The 22,000-nt window shown below is 40.2% G+C and overlaps 1 protein-coding gene across 16 annotated transcripts in view; it reads left to right on the top strand.

The window, feature by feature from the left end:
* PBRM1 (polybromo 1) overlaps nt 1–22,000 on the top strand; it is a 128,872-nt gene that overhangs the window by 66,762 nt on the left and 40,110 nt on the right. For all 16 annotated transcript variants that reach the window (XM_047776411.1, XM_047776354.1, XM_047776372.1 and 13 more), the window contains 2 exons: nt 9,256–9,898; nt 12,416–12,627. In XM_047776411.1, the coding sequence (XP_047632367.1) occupies nt 9,256–9,898; nt 12,416–12,627 (855 nt within the window). The remainder of the gene's footprint in view (nt 1–9,255; nt 9,899–12,415; nt 12,628–22,000) is intronic.

Here is a 22,000-nt window from a genome sequence, read left to right as displayed (position 1 = left end):
GCCCAAGAATGGGATTGCTGGATCAAATGGTACTTCTATGTTCAGTTTTCTGAAGAATCTCCATACTGCTTTCCACAGTGGTTGCACCAATTTACAATCCCACCAACAGTGTACTAGTGTTCCTTTTTCTCCACACCCTCTCCAGCACTTATTGTTTGTAGACTTTCTGGCTGGTGTAAGGTGGTACCCCATAGTGATTTTGATTTGCATTTCTCTAATGATGAGTGATGTTGAACATCTTTTCATGTGTTTCTCGGCCATCTGTATGTCTTCTTTGGAGAACTGTCTGTTTAGATCTTCTGCCCATTTTTGGATGGGGTTGTTTGTTTTTTTGGTATGGAGCTGCAGAAGTTGTTTATAAATTTTGGAGATGAATCCCTTGTCAGTCAATTCACTTGCAAAGATTTTCTCCCATTCTGTGGAGTTTTTTTGTGTTGTTTAGGGTTTCCTTTGCTGTGCAGAAACTTTGAAGTTTGAGTAGGTCCCATTTGTTTATTTTTGTTTTTGTTATCAATACTCTGATAGATGGATCTGAGGAGGTGTTGCTGTCGTTTATGTCAGAGAGTGTTTGGCCTATGTTTTCCTCTAGGAGTTTTGATAGTGTCTGGTCTTATGTCTAGGTCTTTAATCCATTTGGAGTTTCTTTTTGTGTATGGTGTTAGGGAGTGTTCTAATTTCATTCTTTGCCATGTGGCTGTCCAGTTTTCCCAGCACCACTTACTGAACAAGCTGTCCTTTCTCCATTGTCTATTCTTGCCTCCTTTGTCATAGATTAGTTGGCTGTAAGTATATGGGTTTAATTTTGGGCTCTTTATCCTGTTCCACTGATCTATATTTCTGTCTTTGTGCCAGTACCATGTGGTTTTGATGATTGTTGCTTTGTAGTATAGTCTGAAGTCCAGGAGCCTAATTCCTCCAGCTCCTTTTTTCTTTTTTAGGATGTCTTTGGCTATTTTGGGTCTTTTGTGCTTCCAAAGAAACTTTAAAATATTTTGTTCGAGTTCTGTGAAAAATGTCCTTGGCAATTTGATAGGGATTGCATTGAATCTGTAGATTGCCTTAGGTAGTATAGTCATTTTGATAATATTAACTCTTCCAATCCACAAGCATGGTATATCTTTCCATCTATTTGTGTCATCTTTGATTTCTTTCATCAGTGTCTTATAGTTTTCAGAGTACAGGTCTTTTGTTAGGTAGGTTTACTCCTAGGTATTTTATTCTTTTGGATCTGATGGTAAACGGGATTGCTTCCCTCATTTCTCTTTCTGCTCTTTCATTATTAGGGTATAGAAATGCCATCAATTTCTGTGTATTGATTTTGTATCCTGCAACTTTGCCAGATTCGTGGATGAGCTCTAACAGTTTTCTGGTAGAGTCATTAGGATTCTCTAGGTATAGTATCATGTCATCTGCAAATAGGGATAGTTTTACTTCTTCCTTTCCAATTTGGACTTCTTTTATCTCTTCTACTTCTCTGATTGCTGTGGATAGGACTTCCAAATCTATGTTAAATAGTAGTGGCAAGAGTGGACATCCTTGTCTTGTTCCTGATCTCAGTGGCAATTCTTTCAGCTTTTCACCATTGAGAATGATGTTAGCTGTGGGTTTGTCATATATGGCCTTTATTATGCTGAGGTAGGTTCCCTCTATGCCCACTTTCTGAAGGGTTTTTTATCAGAAATGGCTGTTGGATTTGTCAAAGGGTTTTTCCGTGTCTATCAAGAGGATCATATGGTTTTTATTCTTCAGTTTGTTAATACGGTGAATCACACTGATGGATTTACAGATATTGAAGAATGCTTGCATCCCTGGGATAAATCCCACTTGATCATGATGTACAATCCTTTTAATGTATTGTTGGATGCGGTTTGCTAGTATTTTGTTGAGGATTTTTGCATCGATGTTCATAAGTGAAATAGGCATGTAGTTTTCTTTTTGTGGAATCTTTGTCTGGTTTTGGTACCAGGGTGATGGTGGCCTTATAGAATGAGTTTGGGAGTATCCCTTCCTCTGCAATTTTTTGAAATAGTTTCAGAAGGATAGGTATTAGCTCTTCTCTAAATGTTTGATAGAATTTGCCTGTGAAGCCATCTGGTCCTGGACTTTTATTTGTTGGAAGTTTTTTAATCACAGTTTCAATTTCAGTTCTTGTGATGGGTCCGTTCATCTTTTCTGTTTCATCTTGGTTTGGTTTTGGAAGATTGTACTTTTCTAAGAATTTGTCCATTTCTTCTAGGTTTTCCATTTTATTGGCATATAGTTGCATATAGTAATCTCTTATGATCTTTGTATTTGTGATGTCCGTTGTTACTTCTCCTTTTTCATTTCTAATTTTATGGATTTGAGTCCTCTCTCTTTTTTGCTTGATAAGTCTGGCTAAAGGTTTATCAATTTTGTTGATCTTTTCAAAGAACCAGCTTTTTGTTTCATTGATCTTTTCTATGGTTTTCTTCATTTCTATTTCATTGATTTCTGCTTTGATCTTTATGATTTCTTTCCTTCTACTAACTTTAGGTCTTGTCTGTTCTTCTCTGTCAAGCTGCTTTAGATGTAAAGTTAGCTTGTTTATTTGAGCATTTTCTTGTTTCCTGAGGTGGGCTTGTATTGCTATAAACTTTCCTCTTAGAACAGCTTTTGCTGCATCCCATAGGTTTTGGAGTGTCATATCTTTGTTGTCATTTGCTGCCAGGTATTTTTTAATTTCCTTTGATTTCTTCAGTGATCCATTGGTTGTTTAGTAGCATGTTGTTTAGTCTCCACGTGTTTGTGTTTTTTGCAGTTTTTTTTCTTGTTGTTGATTTCCAGTCATATAGCGTTGTGGTCAGAAAAGATGCTTGACATGATTTTAATTTTCTTAAAGTTACCAAGGTTGGATTTGTAGCCCAGGATGTGATCAATCTTAGAGAATGTTCCATGTGCACTTGAGAAGAATGTGTATTCTGTTGCTTTTGGATGAAATGTCCTGTAAATTTCTATTAAGTCCATCTGGTTTAATGTGTCATTCAGGGCCTTTGTTTCCTTATTGATTTTCTGTCTGGTCGATCTGTCCATTGCTGTAAGTGTGGTGTTAATGTCCCCCACTATTATTGTGTTACTGTCATTTGTCCTTTTAAGGTTGTTAGCAGTTGCCTTATATATTGTGGTGAACCTGTGTTGGGTGCGTAGATATCTTCTTGGATTGATCCTTTGATCATTATGTAATGTCCTTCTTTGTCCCTTAAAATATTCTTCATTTTAAAGTCTATCTTGTCTGATATGAGTATTGCTACTCTAGCTTTCTTTTGATCCCCATTTGCATGAAATATTTTCTTCCATCCTCTCACTTTCAATTTGTATGTGTCCCTAGAAGTGAAGTGGGTCTCTTGGAGATAGCATATATATGGGTCTTATTTTTGTATCCATTCATCCAGTCTATGTCTTTTGGTTGGGGTATTTAGTCCATTAACATTTAAGGTTATTATTGATATGTATGTTCTTATTGCCATTTTATTAATTACTTTGGATTTGGTTTTGCAGCTTTTTTCTTTCCTTCTTCTCTTGTTCTTTTCTGCCTATAGAAGTTCCTTTAGTATTTGTTGTAAGGCTGGTTTAGTGTTGCCGAATTCTCTTAGCTTTTGCTTATCTGTGAAGCTTTTGATTTCTCCTACAAATCTGAATGAGAACCTCGCTGGGTAAAGTAATCTTGGTTGGAGATTTTTTCCTTTCATCACGTTAAGTGTATCATGCCACTCCCTTCTGGCCTGCAGAGTTTCTGCTGAAAAATCTGCCGATAACCTTATTGGGGTTCCCATGTATGTTATTTGTTTCTTTTCCCTAGCTGCTTTCAAGATTTTCTATTTGTCTTTCATTTTGGTCAGTTTGATTAATATGTGTCTCGGGATGTTCCTCCTTGGGCTTATTTTATATGGTACTTGTTGTGCTTCCTGGATTTGAGTGAGTGATTCCTTTCCCATGTTAGTGAAGTTTTCGGCTCTTATCTCTTGGAATATTTTTTCTGTCTCCTCTCTGTCTCTTCTCCTTCTGGCACCCGTATAATATGGATGTTGGTGCATTTAACGTTGTTACACAGTTCTCTGAGACTCTCTTCATTTGTTTTCAATCTTTTTTCTCTTTTCTGTTCTGCATCCATAATTTCAACTAATCTGTCCTGCACCTCGGTTATTCATCCTTCTGCCTCCTGTATTCTGCTGTTAGCTGCTTCTAGTGAATTTTTTATTTCAGTTATTGTATTTTGCATCTCTTCTTGTTTAAGTTTTATATCTTGTATCTCTTTGCTCAGTGTTTCCTATAAGTTATCCATCTTTGCTTCCAGTTTATTTCCAATGTCTTGCATCATCTTCAGCATCAACAGTCTATAAAGTCTTCTTCCTGGAGGCTAAGAATCTCCTCCTCACTTAGCTGTTTTTCTGGGGTTTTTCCTTTCTCCCTCATCTGAGTTATAGTTCTCTGTCTTTTCATTTTTATAGGTTTTTGGTGTGGTGACCTTTTTACAGACAATAGAGGTGTAGCCTCTCTTACTTCTGGTGTCTGCCCCCCTTGTGGCTGAAGTCAGTATGGGGGCTTGGTGTAGGCTTCCTGATGGGAGGGGCTGATGCCTGCCCACTGGTAGGTGGAGCCGATTCTAATCCCTCTGGTGGGTGGGGCTTAGTCGCTGGATGGGATTAGAGGCAGCTGTGTGCCTGAGGGGTCTTCAGGTAGCCTGTTTACTGAGGGGCAGGGCTGTGATCCCACCTGGGTTGTTGTTTGCCCTGGGGCTTCTCAGCAGCTGACTGATGGGTGGGGCCAGATTTTCCCCAAATGGCCACTTTCAGAGAATGGCACTGGCTGCTGAATATTCCAAAGAGCTTTGCTTTCCATGTCCTTCCCTCACAACAAACCATGTTCACCCCTGTTTTCCCAGGATGTCCTCCAAGAACTGCAGTCAGGTTTGACCCAGATTCCCATGGAGACTTTGCTTTGCCCTGGGACCAGTGCATGTGAAAGTCTGTGTGCATCATTTAAGAATGGGGTCTCCATTTTCCCCAGTTCTGTGGAGCTCCTGCGCACTGGCCTTCAATGCCAGGTGCTCCAGGGCTCTTTCTCCCTGTGCCAGATCCTCACACATGAGAGTTTGATGTGTGGCTCAGAACTCTCACTCCTGTAGGTGAGTCTCTGTGAACCAGTTAGTTTCCAGTCTATGGGGCTTCCCACCCAGGAGGTATGGGGTTGTTTATATCACGAAATCACCCCTCCTACCTCTTGATGTGTCCTCTTCTTTTTCTTCTGGCTTAGGATATCTTTCTTAAGGTTTCCGGTCCATTTGGGTGAAGAGTGCTCAGTCTTTAGTTGTGAATTTTGTTGTTTTTAGGAGAGAAGTTGAGCTCCAGTCCTTCTATTCCGCCATCTTAATCCCGTCCTCTGAATTGTTTTTGAGCTCCACACTGGGGTTGTCCTTTCTTTCACTTGCTGTGAGCTTGCTTTGAGTGACTCCAAGAGAGTAGCTTCCACACTCACCCACCAGAATCTTAAAAGTTTATATCGAGGCCTTTTATGTTAGTCACAGATGGTCTCAACAACTCAGTGCTCTCTCAAAGATGCATCCTGGAAAATAACTCCTCAGGTGCGAATGCTGGGTAGAAGTACGGTTCCAAGGACCAGGAGCCTCCTTTCCCGAGGGTAGCCTGAAATCTTTGTTTGGCTGAGTTAACAGCAAGCCCCATTCCAGTGCAGGTAGCCTGGCCACGAATCCATGCTTATTTCTTATATCTCCCTTTTTTCTTTTTTCTTTGTTCTAAATTATTTTACGCCAAATCCAATCATGTCATTTTATTTCAGTATGCATCTATAAAGTGTGCAGATTTTTCAAATAACCATGAAGTCATTGTCACACCTAATATCTATCTAATATTAATATTAATTAATTAATATTAATATTAGATATTAATATCATCTAATATCTGACAGATTTTCAGATTTTACTGATTGTCTCACAAATGTATTTTTCAGTTTTCTTCAAATCAGGATCTAGTTAAGTTCTGTATATTATATTTGATTGTTTTATCCTTAAATTTATAATTTAGAGCAATCCCCTTTTTTAATCTTCATTCCATTGACTCTTTATTGTTTGTTTGTTTTTGCTTTTTAGGACTGTGTTTGCAGCATATGGAAGTTCCCAGGCTAGGGGTCAGATTAGAGCTACAGCTTCCAGCCTACACCACAGCCACAGCAACACCAGATCCAAACCACATCTGTAACCACCACAGCTCACCACAGTGCCAGATCCTTAACCCACTGAGTGAGGCCAGGGATCGAACCCACATCCTCATGGATACCAGTTGGGCTCCTTACTGCTGAGCCACAACAAGAACTTTCACCATTGACTCTTTAGACACCTAGTCACTTTTTTTATACAGACCCAAGTTTTGGATTACTCACTTTCACCTCCTTGTGATGTCAGTTAACTTTTTCCTTTATTCCCCTTATTTCTTATAAATGGAAGTTAACTTTAAAGGTTTGATTAGATTCAGTTTCAGCCTGGCAAAGATGTTTATAATAGGTTTTCTACCCTTATACTGGGGCAATGTCTGGATGAAGTAGAATCCGAATAAGGTCCACACATTGCATTTGATTGATATTTTTATTTATTTATTTATTTATTTTTATTTTGCTTTGTAGGGCTGCACCTGCGACCTATGGAAGTTCCCAGGCTAGGGGTCGAATCAGAGCTGTAGCTGCCGGCCTACACCACAGCCACAGCAATGCCAGATCCTAGCCCCATCTGTGACCTATGCCATAGCTTAACGCTGGATCCTTAACTCACTGAGCAAGGCCAGAGGTTGAGCCCACAACCTCATGGTTCCTAGTTGGATTCGTTTCCACTGCACCATAGTGGGAACTCCTGACTGATATTTTTAATTTGTAAATTCTCCTCCATCTCTCTTTTTTCCCCCTTGCAGTTTGTTAAAGGAATTGGGTTTGTACTGTAGTTTCCCAGGGTCTCTGTTTTGCTAATTTTATCCTTTGCTATAGTTTCACAGGTTCTTTTATCCTTTATATTTCTTATAAATTGGTAGTTGGAGCCAGAGGCTAGATCTGATTTAAATTTAAATTTGATTCTCCCCTCACTTTAGCACAGAAACTGACTTAGGAGTGATATAGCCTCTTCCATCAGGTGGAACATAGTATCTGGTTGTTTCTTATTATGTCTAGCTATTGTTGCTTATTATATTAATTCATTAGAGAGATGTAAAATAGTGATAGTTTAATTTTATCTGTCCTTGCTCATTTACAAGCTGGCATACTTCAATGTAGAGAACTCTACCTTATCTAGTATTTGGTTTGGTTACCCAGTAGTATGTTTTCTGTTTGTTTTATGTGTTGTTTGGTTGGTTTTTGTTTATTGGGTTTTTTTTTAATTTTATGGCCGTACCTGTGCAAGTTCTTGGGCCAGTGACTGAATCCAGGCTGCAGCTGCAGCCTGTGCCACAGCTGCATCAGTGTCAATCCTTTAACCTGCTGTGCTGGGCTGGCAATCAAACCTCACTTCTGCAGTGAGCATATGGAAGTTCCCAGGCTAGGGGTCGAGCTGCTGGCTTATGCCACAGCAACGTCATATCCAAGCCACGTATGCAACCTACACCACAGCTCATGGCAATACCGGATCCTTAACCCACTGAGCGAGGACAGGGATCGAACCTGTGTCCTCATGGATGCTAGTTGGGTTTGCTAACCCCTGAGCCATGACAGGAACTCTTGCAGTCAGATTCTTAATTCCCTGTACCACAGCAGGAACTCCTTGTTTTGGTTTTTTGAAAGGATAAAACTAGATGTTCCCCCCCTTATTTACTAGTTTTCAAAATAGTGAAATACAAAGAAAATAATGCATTGGTTTATTAACATTCTCCGACATTTACCCCATTGTTTGTTTTGATTGTTTTTATCATTAAGAACCCTGGTGCTTATTGTTATTGTTGATACTTACATTATCATGGGCTGGCTGCTCTGGTCTTCTGACATGACCATGCTAAAAAGTCATTGATAGATTGTTTACTGTCTAGTGTTTTAGGATGATACAAGGCTCATCTTGCGTAGGCTGGGAGTCAGCCATTTGCCGAAGAGCTACTGCTATCAGTATTTGAAATCAGTACTCCAAAACTATAATCTTAATAGTAAAACTGTATGGAGTATACTGTAACTGGGTTAGTCACTGTTACTAGAATTTTCAGTGGATAGAACTAAGAAATTATGTGTGTGTTTATTTTATATTTAAAGAGAAAATACATCATAAGTTCATATGCTACTCTCAATTGAGATTCAAAACTACACAGGCTTTATTCAATGTCCTCTGTTTTAACTTCTGTATCTCTTTTCTCCCTTGATAAAAATATCAGTTCCCAAGGATACCATGGGAGGTGGACTTAAAATGTCACATCACTACTCTTTTTCTTTATTCTACCTTATTCACAACTACCTCAAAATAACAGTACCAGAGTTCCCGTCATGGCGCAGTGGTTAACGAATCCGACTAGGAACCATGAGGTTGTGGGTTCGGTCCCTGCCCTTGCTCAGTGGGTTAACGATCTGGCGTTGCCGAGAGCTGTGGTGTAGGTTGCAGACGCGGCTCAGATCCCGCGTTGCTGTGGCTCTGGCGTAGGCCGGTGGCTACAGCTCCGATTCAACCCCTAGCCTGGGAACCTCCATATACCGCGGGAGCGGCCCAAGAAATAGCAACAACAACAACAAAAACGACAAAAGACAAAAAAAAATAAAATAAAAAATAACAGTACTTAGTACTCCCCATCAGAAATATGAGAACTGAAAAGTTTGTTTTTCTAGTTCTTTCTTTGTTGATAGGATATATTTCATTAGAAACATGCTAATTAGGAGTTCACGTCGTGGCACAGTGGTTAACGAATCTGACTAGGAACCATGAGGTTGTGGGTTCGATCCCTGGCCTTGCTCGGTGAGTTAAGGATCTGTCGTTGCTGTGAGCTGTGGTGTAGGTCACAGACTCGGCTCAGATCCCATGTTGCTGTGGCTCTGGCGTAGGCTGGTGGCTACAGCTCTGATTCTACCCCTAGCCTGGGAACCTCCATATGCCACGGGAGCAGCCCTAGAAAAGGCAAAGACCAAAGAAAAAAAAAAAAAAAACATGCTAATTATAGTGTTCTATAAATCACTTGAAATAGTCTCTTCCTTGCAATTATGCTATCAACTATATACAAATAATTTAGGTTCATTTATTTTATCCACTTAACATTAATTCTCATTCTTTAGGTAGGAAGAGTGGTATTTCTCCTAAAAAATCAAAATACATGACTCCAATGCAGCAGAAACTAAATGAAGTCTATGAAGCTGTAAAGAACTATACTGATAAGAGGGGTCGCCGCCTCAGTGCCATATTTCTGAGGCTTCCCTCCAGATCCGAGCTGCCAGACTACTATTTGACCATTAAAAAACCCATGGACATGGAAAAAATTCGAAGTCACATGATGGCCAACAAATACCAAGATATAGACTCTATGGTTGAGGACTTTGTCATGATGTTTAACAATGCCTGTACATACAATGAGCCTGAGTCTTTGATCTACAAAGATGCCCTTGTTTTGCATAAAGTTCTGCTTGAAACACGGAGAGACCTAGAAGGAGATGAGGACTCTCATGTTCCAAATGTGACCTTGCTGATTCAAGAACTTATCCATAATCTTTTTGTGTCAGTCATGAGTCATCAGGATGATGAAGGAAGATGCTACAGTGATTCCTTAGCAGAAATTCCTGCCGTGGATCCCAACTTTCCAAACAAACCTCCTCTTACTTTTGACATAATTAGGAAGAATGTTGAAAATAATCGCTACCGGAGGCTCGATTTATTTCAAGAGCATATGTTTGAAGTGTTGGAAAGGGCAAGAAGGATGAATCGGTATGTTTTCAAAGTCATTTCTTTTCGAGAAGGTCTGACATTTAATGTAAAACAGAAGAAAGAATTTTGTTTTGATGTGCTCTTATGCTCTTTCAGCATAGGTACCTGATTACAATTGACGGGGTACTATTTTGAATTTTAATTAGCAGAACTAATTAGAGCGGTATATTCTATGGGGGACAGAAGGCACACTGCTAAATCATCTAGATTAGAGCCAATGAGAAGAAGAAACGAGACAAAATTGAAGATTTGTTGAAAAGTGTAAACTCTTAAAATGTATTTTTAAAGGGTGAAATGCTTTTAATTAGAAATAATAATGAAATAATAATACCATTTTCCTTTAAAGTTTGAGTTTAGTACAGGTGTGCTTTGCTGTAAGATACTAATCTGAGGTTAGACTGAAATTTTATTTTCACTTCATGGAGTTACCCTTGTGGCTCAGCAGATTAAGAACCCAGTATAGTGTATATAATGATGCAGGTTCGATCCCTGGCCTTACTCAGTGGGTTAAGGATCCAGTGTTGCCACAGGCTGTGGTATAAATCGAGATGTGGCTTGGATGTGTTGCAGAGGCTGTGATGTAGGCCTGCAGCTGCAGCTCCAGTTTGACCCCAGTCTGGGAGACTTACATGCTGCATGTGTAGCCATAAAAAGAAGAAAAAAATTTGTATTTGCCAACTTCAAATACCATAAAGAGGTTTTTTTGTTTGTTTGGTTTTTGTTGCTTGTTTTTGGCTTTTTAGGGCCACACTTGGAGCATATGGAAGTTCCCAGGCTAGGAGTCAAATAGAAGCTTCAGCTGCCAGCATATGCCACAGCAATTCGGGATCTGAGCTGCACCTGCAACCTACAACATAGCTCATGGCAACGTCAGATCCATAACCCACTGAGCAAGGCTAGGGCTCATACTCACATCCTTGTAGTTACTAGTCAGGTTCTTAACATGCTGAGCCACAACAGGAACTCCTAAAAGTTTCTTTTTAATCTCAGATTCCTCACTTTTAAGTTCATTCTGAAGACATTAGTGTTCTAAAAGAAGCAACCAAATTTAAGTTTCCATCAAACTTAACTTCCCTTCTAGGAGTTCCATCATGGTTCAGCAGTAATGAACCCAACTAGTATCCATGAGGATGCAGGTTTGATTTCTAGCCCTGCACAGTGGATTGAGGATCTGGCTTTGCTGTGGCTGTGGTGTAGGCTGGCAGCTGCAGCTCCTATTAGACCCCTAGCCTGAGAACTTCCTTAAGCCTTGGATGCATCCCTAAAAAGACAAAAAAAAAATAGTGTCTTGGGGTTTTTTTTCCCTCTTCGGCATTTTTCTTTATTTTATTTTGGCCATACCTGCAGCATGTGCAAGTTCCTGGCCGGTGATCGAACCCATGCAACCATAATAACCAGAGCTATGGCAGTGACAATATCAGATTCTTAATTTACTGAGCCACCAAGGAAATCCTCCTTTGGCCAGTGTTATTTTTGTTGCTTTCCTACAAGTGTCAGCATTTCTATAACCTGAGAAGATTTTAGAATCTTTGCAGAATATCCATTTAGGTTTTTATTGGCAATATAGTAGATTGCCAGCTCACCTTTGCTAATGAGGAAAAGCATTCTGGAAATTTCACCCAAGTTTGATACTTCAGTGGTTGGTGTCAGCAAACAGCTGACTGGGCTTGGTACACTATTCACACTCCCTTGACCCGTATTTCTCCATAACTGCTGTTAAGTCTTTGTCTGTGGTTACCTTTGTGAATCATTTTTCAGATCCTGGTATTCTTTTTTCTTTTCTTTTCTTTTTTATTTATTTATTTATTTATTTTTTTCTCTTTTGTCTTCTGTCTTTTTAGGGCTGCACCCACAGCATATGAAGGTTCCCAGGCCAGGGGTCTAGTAGGAGCTGTAGCTGCCAGTTTACGCCACAGCCACAGCAACACAGGATCCAAGCTGCGTCTGTGACCTACATCACAGCTCATGGCAATGCCGGATCCTTAACCCACTGAGCGAGGCCAGGGATTGAACCGTCAACTTCATGGTTCCTAGTTGGATTCGTTTCCACTGCACCACGACAGGAACTCCTCTTTAAAAAGTTTTCAATATGACACAGATAAGTTTTTTCCAACCTTCCACTGTGTGGCCTCTCTGCTGGTTCCCCAGAGTCTGTTATATCTATTAACACATTAAAGGGAGGTGTTGTGGCTCAGCAGTAACAAACCCAACTGGTATCCATGAGGATGCTGGTTCAATCCCTGGCCTCAGTGTGTTAAGGCTCAGCCAGTACCACGAGCTGAGTATAGGTTGCAGACGAGGCTTGGATCCCATGTGGCTGTGGAGTAGCCAGCAGCTACAGCTCCAGTTTGACCCCTAGCCTGAGAACTTAACATAGGCCAAGGGTGTGGCCCTAAAGAGACAGAAAAATAAATAAACAAACACACATTAAGGAATCATATAATAGAATTTAACATATAGTCAGTGTGTTTAAAAGAAGCAACGATGTGTAAATGAATATTCTTAATGCTGTTATAGGACAGATTCTGAAATATATGAAGATGCAGTAGAACTTCAGCAATTTTTTATTAAAATTCGTGATGAACTCTGCAAAAATGGAGAGATTCTTCTTTCACCAGCACTCAGCTATACCACAAAACATTTGCATAACGATGTGGAGAAAGAGAAAAAGGAAAAACTACCGAAAGAAATAGAAGAAGATAAACTTAAACGAGAAGAAGAAAAAAGAGGTTAGTTTCTTTTTGTTTTATTAAATATGAAGAAACATTTTACTCTATTCTAGCTTGTCTCCACTCTGCTGTGTAGAGTGTGTATATGAAGACTCAGGGTGTTGGCTCTTTCAAAATAGATGTGGGTAAGATAGGAATGTTTTTATCATCAATTTGATAATGAGACTAGAAAAGATTGGAAGTTAACATGTGACACAGCTGTTATCCTAGTATTTCAGGAACAGAGTCAGTTCCCAAGTGTGGGAGCTTAATACTGCTTGCAGATAAAAACCTAAGGGGCCCAGCTGAGGCTAGAAAGCATTCTCAGCAGTGCGTACATGCAGTCTCTGCCCCATTGTTCAACAGCCTGGCTCTTCCTCATATGGACTCAGCTGGATAAGTAGATGATATTTTGGTTGGTCACATGACTGGGAGCTCTGATTTGACTCCTAGCCTGGGAACTTCCATATGCCACAGGTGAAGCCCCAAAAAGACAAAAAAAAAGAAAAAAATAGAAAACGTTAGATTGTTTAAAGGAATAATAACCACACGTTGTTAGGTTTATAACATTTCTAGAAGTATGTATGTGACACTTAGCATAAAGGAGTAGAGTATTGGAGTGGATCTGCAATATTTAACAAAACTAAGTCAGTATTAACCTGAACTAGATGGTGATGAGTTAAAGATGCATATTGTAATGCTAGTGATAACAAATAGAAAAAGGTCAGTACAGGAATTAAAATGATACACCAGGGAATTACCTGGTAGCTCAATGGCTTAAAGATCCAGCATTGTCATTACTATGGCTTTGGTTGCTGCCATGGCATGGGTTTGATCCCTGGCTCAATAACTTCCACACGCCACCAGTGTGGCCCCCCCAAAAATGATAATACCAAAAATACTTGCTTAACACTTTAAAAGAAGGCAGTAAAGGAGGAAAAAAAGGAACAAAAAGAAGACATACTAAAAACAAATCCAGGGAGTTCCCTTGTGGCACAGCAAGTTAAGGACCTGCCATTTTCCTTGGGGTGGCTCAGGTCACTGCTGTTGCGTAGGTATAATCCCTGGCCTGGGGAATTCCACATGCCTTGGGCATAGCCAAAAAAAAAAAAAAAGGCAAAATGGCAGATTTGGATTTAGTCATATCAATAATTACATATTGTGAATAGACTAAATGCTCCAGTCAGAATGCATTAATTATTAGACTGAATTTAAAAAGCAAGATCCAGGAGTTACCACCATGGCACAGTAGGTTAAGGATCCAACTGTAGTGGCTCAGGTTGCTGCATAGGTGTGGGTTCAGTCGCTGGCCCGATGCAGTGGGATAAAGGATCTGCTGTTGCTGCAGCTGTGGCTTGGGTCACCACTGTGGCTCAGAGCAAAACTCTGGCCTGGAAATCTCCATATGGCACAGGTGGAGCCATAAAAATAAATAAATAATATATATATATATATATTATATTATATATATATTTTTTGTCTTTTTGCCTTTTCTAGGGCCGCTCCTGCGGCATATGGAGATTCCCAGGCTAGGGGTCTGATCGGAGCTGTGGCCACCGGCCTACGCCAGAGCCACAGCAACACGGGATCCGGGCTGCGTCTGCGACCTACACCACAGCTCACAGCAACGCCGGATCCTTAACCCACTGAGCAAGGCCAAGGATCAAACCCACAACCTCACGGTTCCTAGTTGGATTTGGTAACCACTGAGCCACGACAGGAATTCCAATAAATAAATAAATGTTTTTTAAAAGTAAAATTCGGAGTTCCCGCTGTGGCGCAACAGAATCGGCTGCATCTTGGGAGCACAGGGACAGGTTCGATCCCTGGCCTGGCTCAGCGGGTTAAGGATCCGATATTACTGCAGGTGTGACTTGGGTCACACCTGCAGCCGGGATCTAATCTCTGACCTGGAAACTCCATGTGTCAGGCAAAAAAGAAAAAAGTAAGATTCAACTGTATTCTATCTATAAGTTATACTGTCTTTAATTCAGATACAAGTAAATTGAAAGGAGGAGAAAAGACATACCATTCAAATAATAAATAATGAATTGGAGTGGCTGTATTAATATTAGACAAATAGACTTTAAGAAATATTACTGAGGAGTTCCCGTCATGGCGCGCAGTGGTTAACGAATCCGACTAGGAACCGTGAGGTTGCGGGTTCGGTCCCTGCCCTTGCTCAGTGGGTTAACGATCCGGCGTTGCCGTGAGCTGTGGTGTAGGTTGCAGACGCGGCTCGGATCCCGCATTGCTGTGGCTCTGGCGTAGGCTGGTGGCTACAGCTCCGATTCAACCCCTAGCCTGGGAACCTCCATATGCCGCGGGAGCGGCCCAAAGAAATAGCAAAAAAAAAAAGAAGAAATATTACTGAGAGATGCAAAGGACATTTTATAATGTTAAAAGGGTCAAGACATTTGGAATATATAATACCTATAAATGTATAGGTGCCTAACAGTGGAGCCCCAAAATATATGAACCAAAAGATGACAGAATTGAGAAGGGAAATAGTTCAATAATTATAGTCTCGATACACCTTTCTCAGCAATTGATGAGACTAACTGAACCAAAAATCAGCAAAAATATAAGATTTGAATAGCATTGCTATGAACTGAATGTTGGTAACCGCCATGAAAATTCATATATTGTAGTCTGACCCTCAGTTTGTTAATATTTGGAGGTGGGGCCTTTAGGAAATAATTAGGTTTAGATGGGGTCATGGAAGTAGTGCCACCACAGTGGGATTGGTGCCGTTGTAAGGGGATGAAGAGTGAGAAAACAGGAGTTTCCGTCATGGCTTAGCGGTTAAGGAACCTGACTAGTATCCATGAGGACACGGGTTCAATCCCTGGCCTTGCTCAGTGGGTTAAGGATCTGGTGTGGCCGTGAGCTGTGGTGTAGGTCACAGACACAGCTCGGAACCGGTGTTGCTGTGGCTTTGGTGTAGGCCAAGGGCTACAGCTCCAATTGGACCCCGAGCCTGGGAATCTCCATATGCCACAGGTGTGGCTCTAAAAACAAAAAGACCAAAAAAAAAAAAAGAGTGAGAAGACAGCTGTCTCTGAATCAGGAAGTGGGCCCTCACCAGACACCAAATATGCTAGTGTCTTGACTATGGACTTCCTAGCCTTCATAACTATGAGAAATGAATGTTTGTTGTTTAAGCCACCCAGTCTATGGTGAATATTCTAACAGCAACCTGAGCTAAGACAAGGACTGCCAGCCAGATTGACCTGACTGACATGTGTAAAACACAACACCCAGACTACAAAATATACATTCTTTTAGAGCATGTGTGGAACGTTATCTGGAATGGACCATGTGCTGGGTTATAAAACAAGCTGCAAAAAATTTAAAAGGATTGAAATCATACCCAGTTTGTTCTCTGAATACAGTAGAATTAGAAATCAGCAACAGAAAGAAATCTAGAAAATCCCCAAATATTTGAAAATGAAGCAGTACACTTCTGAATAACCTGTGGATCAAAGAAGACATCACAAAGACAATTAGAAAAATCTTGAACTGAATGAAACTGAAAATGACAAATTAAAACTTCTGGGATATAGCTAAGGGGGTTCTTAAGAAATTTATAGCTTCAAACATGTATGTTAGAAAGGAGTAAAGATCTAAAATGAATCTGTGCTGCCATGTCAAGAAGTTAGAAAAAGAAGGGTTAGAAAAATCAAACCTGAAGTAAGTAGAGGAAATAATAAAGATCAAAATAGAAATTAATGAGAGAGAAAAACAAAATGCCAGTGTTATACCAAATATGACATTTGGGACACCAATTTCTACTGACAAAACTTTATGTATTTGGAATTTTTTTTTCTTTTAAGTTTAGTTTATACTTGTCTTGGCACTGTAAAATTAGTAGCAATTGCTCCTTACATTACTCTAAGGCATTTCTCAAAGTGTGGCCTCTAGGAAGGCAGCATAAACATCACCTGATAACTTGTTAGAAACGCAGATACTCTGTTCCCATTCCAGACCTACCAGTTCAGAAACTCTGAGGGTGGGACACAGCAGTCTATATTTTAACAAGTCCAGTAGGTGGTTCTGATGCACATTTAGGTCTGAGAATCTCTGCTCCAAGACCTTGGATTCGCTGAGTAGAAGAGCAGGAAAAATGGCACCTGCCTTCCTTCTTGTTGGATTATCAATGATGTATGAACTCTTTATCTACTGTGGTGGTACATTCTAGAGAAAAAGCAGTACTGTCATTTTAAAGACTATTGGTAATTGCCTTTGATTGATCCTCACATACCAGGAAATATTTCTAATGACTTAATCTATGATGAAAGACCTATGGTAGAAAAGCAGAGCCACATAATGAAAAAGACAGTAGGAGGTTTCTGTTCCCTTCCCATCACTCTGTCTCCTGAGCCTGGGAGCCTTTGCAGAGTAGAGGGAAGAAAGCCTTGCTGCACAGAGCTGCTTTTTGAGGCTGCCAGAACATCCTTGGCAATAATTCTTTACTTTTTGCACTAACTCAGAGACTGTATTCCAGCATGAGACTGAAATTAGGTAAAAAGTGGTGCCTTGTCATTGAATGTGAGGTCAGCACCAGAAGGACTGAGTAGGAGAAGCTATAGAAGCAGGCTGCTCTGAGGGTTATTGTAGCTAGTTATTTCTAGCCATCCTATGCCCTGTTACTTTATAAATATTAAAAGACTGCAGAATGCTGGAAAGGATGGTGGTTGTGGATGTCACTCAGCCGTGTCTGTCTTTAAGCCATAAAGTAGGTTTCTTAATAATCGATGGAAATTGAGGGAAACTAGATCTCACACACCTTGTTTTTATATTAAGTGCCAGAACTGACTACTCTTACAGGGGTGAGTAAGCAAAGATAAAACAACATGAAGGACTTTCACTTAAATGTGGGCAGGTTTTATACAAATAACCCACTGTTCCTCCTTCTGAAATCTCTAAAATGATGGAAAGGGGATTTTAAAACAAAAGACATAACAAAAACGCACTCTTCTCCCTCAAAAAAAAAGAAAGCAGTGGAAGAGAAGATGATGGCAGTTAAAATTTGGAAGCTGGAACATGGTTAGATAAATTTAGTTTCTTTTCTTTTTTTTCTTTTTGGCACTGCACCCGTCGCATATGGAAATTCCCAGGCTAGGGGTTGAAATGGAGCTGTAGCTGCTGCCCTACCCCATAGCCACAGCAACCCAGAATCTCAGCTGCGTCTGCGACCTACACCACAGCTCAGGGCAATGCTGGATCCTTAACCCACTGAGCAAGGCCAGGGATCAAACCTGCATCCTCATGGATACTAGATGCCTTGGTTACCACTGAGCCACGACGGAAACTCTTGAATGGATAAATTTCTAATGCCGGCTTCAGTGCTAGCATCAGATGAAGACAGACATTAAGCAGGCTAATTCCTGTCTAGAAAGGTGCAGAGAAATTAGAACACCATGTACTCCTGAAAAGTGGGAGCGCATGTGGGGCTGGAAACAGAAGGATTAATTGAAAGTCTAGAGTTGAACCTCCAGATCACCTCCACACCCTTCCAGTGACTTACCTAAAGAGTCCAGACTCAGGGACACCAGGCATTCCTAAGGGTGGGAATATGAGTCTGAGGAAGGGGATTGTGAAAGGATTTATACTAAATAGTGAGACTTTTGACTCTCTTAACTGCTAGAATGCTGGCAGTCAGGATTTTAATTTTGAGACCGATTTTTCTCTTGAGAAATGGACCAAGCAATGGGGGAAAACTAAGATAACATCTGAAAGTCCTCAATGAAAACGATCAGTCAGCAAGCCCTCTGTATGCATAGAGAGCTTCTATCAGCTTTGTAAAGCTTTTTTTTTTTTTTTTTGTCTTTTTTCAATTTCTTGGGCCGCTCCTGCGGCACATGGAGGTTCCCAGGCTAGGGGTCGAATTGGAGCTGTAGCCACCGGCCTACACCAGAGCCACAGCAGCTCTGGATCTGAGCCGCATCTGCAACCTACACCACAGCTCACGGCAGCACCGAATCCTTAAAACCCACTGAGCAAGGGCAGGGATCGAACCCGCAACCTCATGGTTCCTAGTCGGATTTGTTAACCACTGAGCCATGACGGGAACTCCTGTAAAGCATTTTACTTTGACATAGGAGCAGGTATGTATTTAAATAGGACCAAATATTTAAGGGAAATCCAAGATGTTAAGATAAAGGACAAAACAAAAAAGAAAAAAAAAAAAGAGGACCTTGAAGGAAACAAAAGTAAAGGCAACAGGAGAAATATTTTTTTAAAAGCCAACTAAACTAAAATTTAGACCTTCAGAGAGATGAAAAGCTACTGTATCCATAAAACAAGAACAGGAGGCCATTAAAAAATGAACATTTGCAGAACAGAAAAATTCTTGGAAATCAGTGGGTTAAGGATCTGGCATTACCACAAGCTGCAGCATAAGTCACAGACTCAGCTCTGATCTGGCATTGCCGTGGCTGTTGTATAGGCCTGCAGCTGCAGCTCTGATTTGACCCCTAACACAGATATTGCCACATATGTGGCTGTAAAAAGAAAAAAAAAAAAAAGTGAGCAAAGTCTTGAATAGACATATCTCCAAGGAAATTATACAAAATGGCCATGAGCACATGAAAAAATCCTCAGTGTCATTAATTATTACAGGAAATACAAATCAAAACTACCATGAAATACTTTACACCCTTTCAAATGAATGTTATCAAAAAATAATAATGAATTCCATCATGGCTAAGCATTCAACGAACCTAGCTAGCATCCATAACGATGGATGCAGGTTCGATCCCTGGCCATGCTCAGTGGATTAAGGATCTGGCATTGCCTGAGCTGTGGTGTAGATTGCAGATGTGGCTTGGATCCCACATTGCTGTGGCTATGGCATAGGCTGGCGGCTGCAGCTCCTTTTCGGCCCTTAGCCTGGGAACTTCCATATACCGCAGGTACAGCCCTAAAAAGCAAATAAAATACAATAAAATAAATAAGGAAAATACAAGTGTTGGTGAGCATGTGGAGAAATTGAACCCTCATAAATTGCTAATGGGAATGTAAAATGGTGCATTCACTAGTTTTAATACCTTTTAAAACTAAACATTGAATTACTGTATTATCCATTAGTTCTGCTCCTAAGTATATATCCAAAAGAACTGAAAGCAGGAGCTCAAACAGATACTTGTATACCAGTGTTCATAACATCATTATTCACAATAGCCAAAAAGCACAAACAACTCAAGCGTCCATCACAGATAAATGGATAAACACGATGTGGAATTACATGCAATAGAATGTTATTCAGCTATAGAAAAAAAATGAAGTTCTGACACAAGATGTATGAACCTTGAAAACACTGCTAACTGAAATAAGCCAGATACAAAAGGACAGATACTGTATGACCCATTTATTTAAAGTACCTAGAGTGCCAAATTTATTGAGAGACAAAATAGTTTAGAGGTTACCAGGCTGTGGGGAGCAAAGAAAGGACTTATTAGTTAATGACTACAGAGTTTCTATTTGGAGTAAAGAAAAAGTTATAGAAATAGTGGTTTTGGTTGCACATTATGAATGTAATTAATGCCACTGAATTATATATACACTTTTTTTTTTTTAGTTTTGCCTTTTCTAGGGCCGCTCCCTTGGCATATGGAAGTTCCCAGGCTAGGGGTCTAATCGGAGCTGTAGCCACCGGCCTACACCAGAGCCACAGCACCACAGCATCCGAACTGAGTCTGTGACCTGCATCACAGCTCACAGCAACACTGGATCCTTAACCCACTGAGCAAGGCCAGGGATCGAACCTGCAACCTCATGGTTTCTAGTCGGATTTGTTAACCACTGAGCCATGACGGGAACTCCAAAAAACTGCTTTAATGATAACAGAAATGAAACATTTAGAGAAGGATTAAAAGATAAAGTTGAACTAGAACAACAACAAGTAAACAAAGAAAAAGATATCTAAGAGATCAGGTCAAGTGGCCCAGAATCCACATACCTGCAGGACACAGTTCTGCTAAGCTTTCTGCCACTATATAACAAGGATCCCTCCGCTTTCCAATAACATTTTCTTTGTTTCTTCTGAGCCCTCAGTGCCAAGTCTTTAATGTCCATTTCTCTACTTACAGTCTATTCAAAGCAATCTAGGCTTTTTCTATCATGCTTCTCGAAATTCTTCCAGTCTCTGCCTACTACCCAGTTCCAAAGTCACTCTCATATTTTTTTTTAGGTATTTATTGCAGAAATAACCCCATAATGGGTACCAAAATTTCATCTAAATAATCATCAACTCAGAAGTCCCAAGTCTCACTATTTGAATCATCTAAATTAGGTGTATAGGTAAGATCCATACTGAGACACAATTTCTCTTCATCTGTGAACTTGTTGAAATAGAAAGAACAGATTCTTTGCTCCTATATAGTGTAGTGATGGAACATGCATAGAACAATAATTAGAGACATACCCATTCAAAAGGGAGAAATGGAAGGAAAAAAAAAAAAGAGTCATCAATTCTAAGCGGTTTCAAGATCCAGCCAGGCAAACTCCATTAGGCTTCAAGGTTTGGAATTAGTTCTCTGTGGCTCTACATTTTTCCCTCTGAATCATCTTTTTAAGTAAAAGGTAGCACATGTCTGCAGCTGAGTTTTTTTTTATCAGCCTGTTTTCTGTCTAGAATTTTGAGGCTTTAGCAGCCTTTTTTCATTTTGTATTCCTTCTGTCCCTTTCAGGCAAATTGCCAGTATTCTTGCCAGTATAAAATTCTCAAGAACCTCGTGAGTCTACCTCATTTGTCACAGGGATTCATTTGACTAGTCAACTACTAGATAACATTTTCCACCTAAATTGGTAAAACGTTTAATTTTTTTAAATTTAATTTTATTCTTTTGGCCATGGCATGCAGGAGTTTGATATGAGATCTCAGTTCCCAGACCAAGATTGAACTTCACCGGCCCACAGAAGTGAAAGCACAGAGTCCTAACGACTATACCATCAGAGAATTCCCAGCAAAACTTTTTAAAAAAATTCTAATACCAGTATTAGAGAATGAATGGAGAAACAGGCTCCCCCTCTTGTAGCTAAACTGAATGACTTAAATTGGTATAGATTTTGGGGATTCAGTTTAGAATATGTGTTTTAAAAACATGTTTACTTCTACCTTTTTGATTTATGGAATATTATCCTAAGGAAGTGTTTGTTTACAAATGATGACTTGTATGGAACCATTCAAGTCTTGTTTAACAAAAATGAAAATCTTGCTGGAGGAGCTCCCACTGCAACACAACTGGATCAGCAGCATCTTAGGAGTGTTAGGAAGCAGGTTCAATCACCAACCCAGCACAGTGGGTTAAAGAGCTGGTGTTGCCACAGGTGCTGCCTAGGTCACGGTTGTGGCTCCGATCTCATCCCTGGCCTGGGAGCTGCATACGCT

This window comes from Phacochoerus africanus, chromosome 1, assembly GCF_016906955.1.
Source record: "Phacochoerus africanus isolate WHEZ1 chromosome 1, ROS_Pafr_v1, whole genome shotgun sequence".
NCBI lineage: Eukaryota > Metazoa > Chordata > Mammalia > Artiodactyla > Suidae > Phacochoerus > Phacochoerus africanus.
Note: the sequence above shows the minus strand (reverse complement) of the source record. Positions and strands in the feature narration are given on the sequence as shown.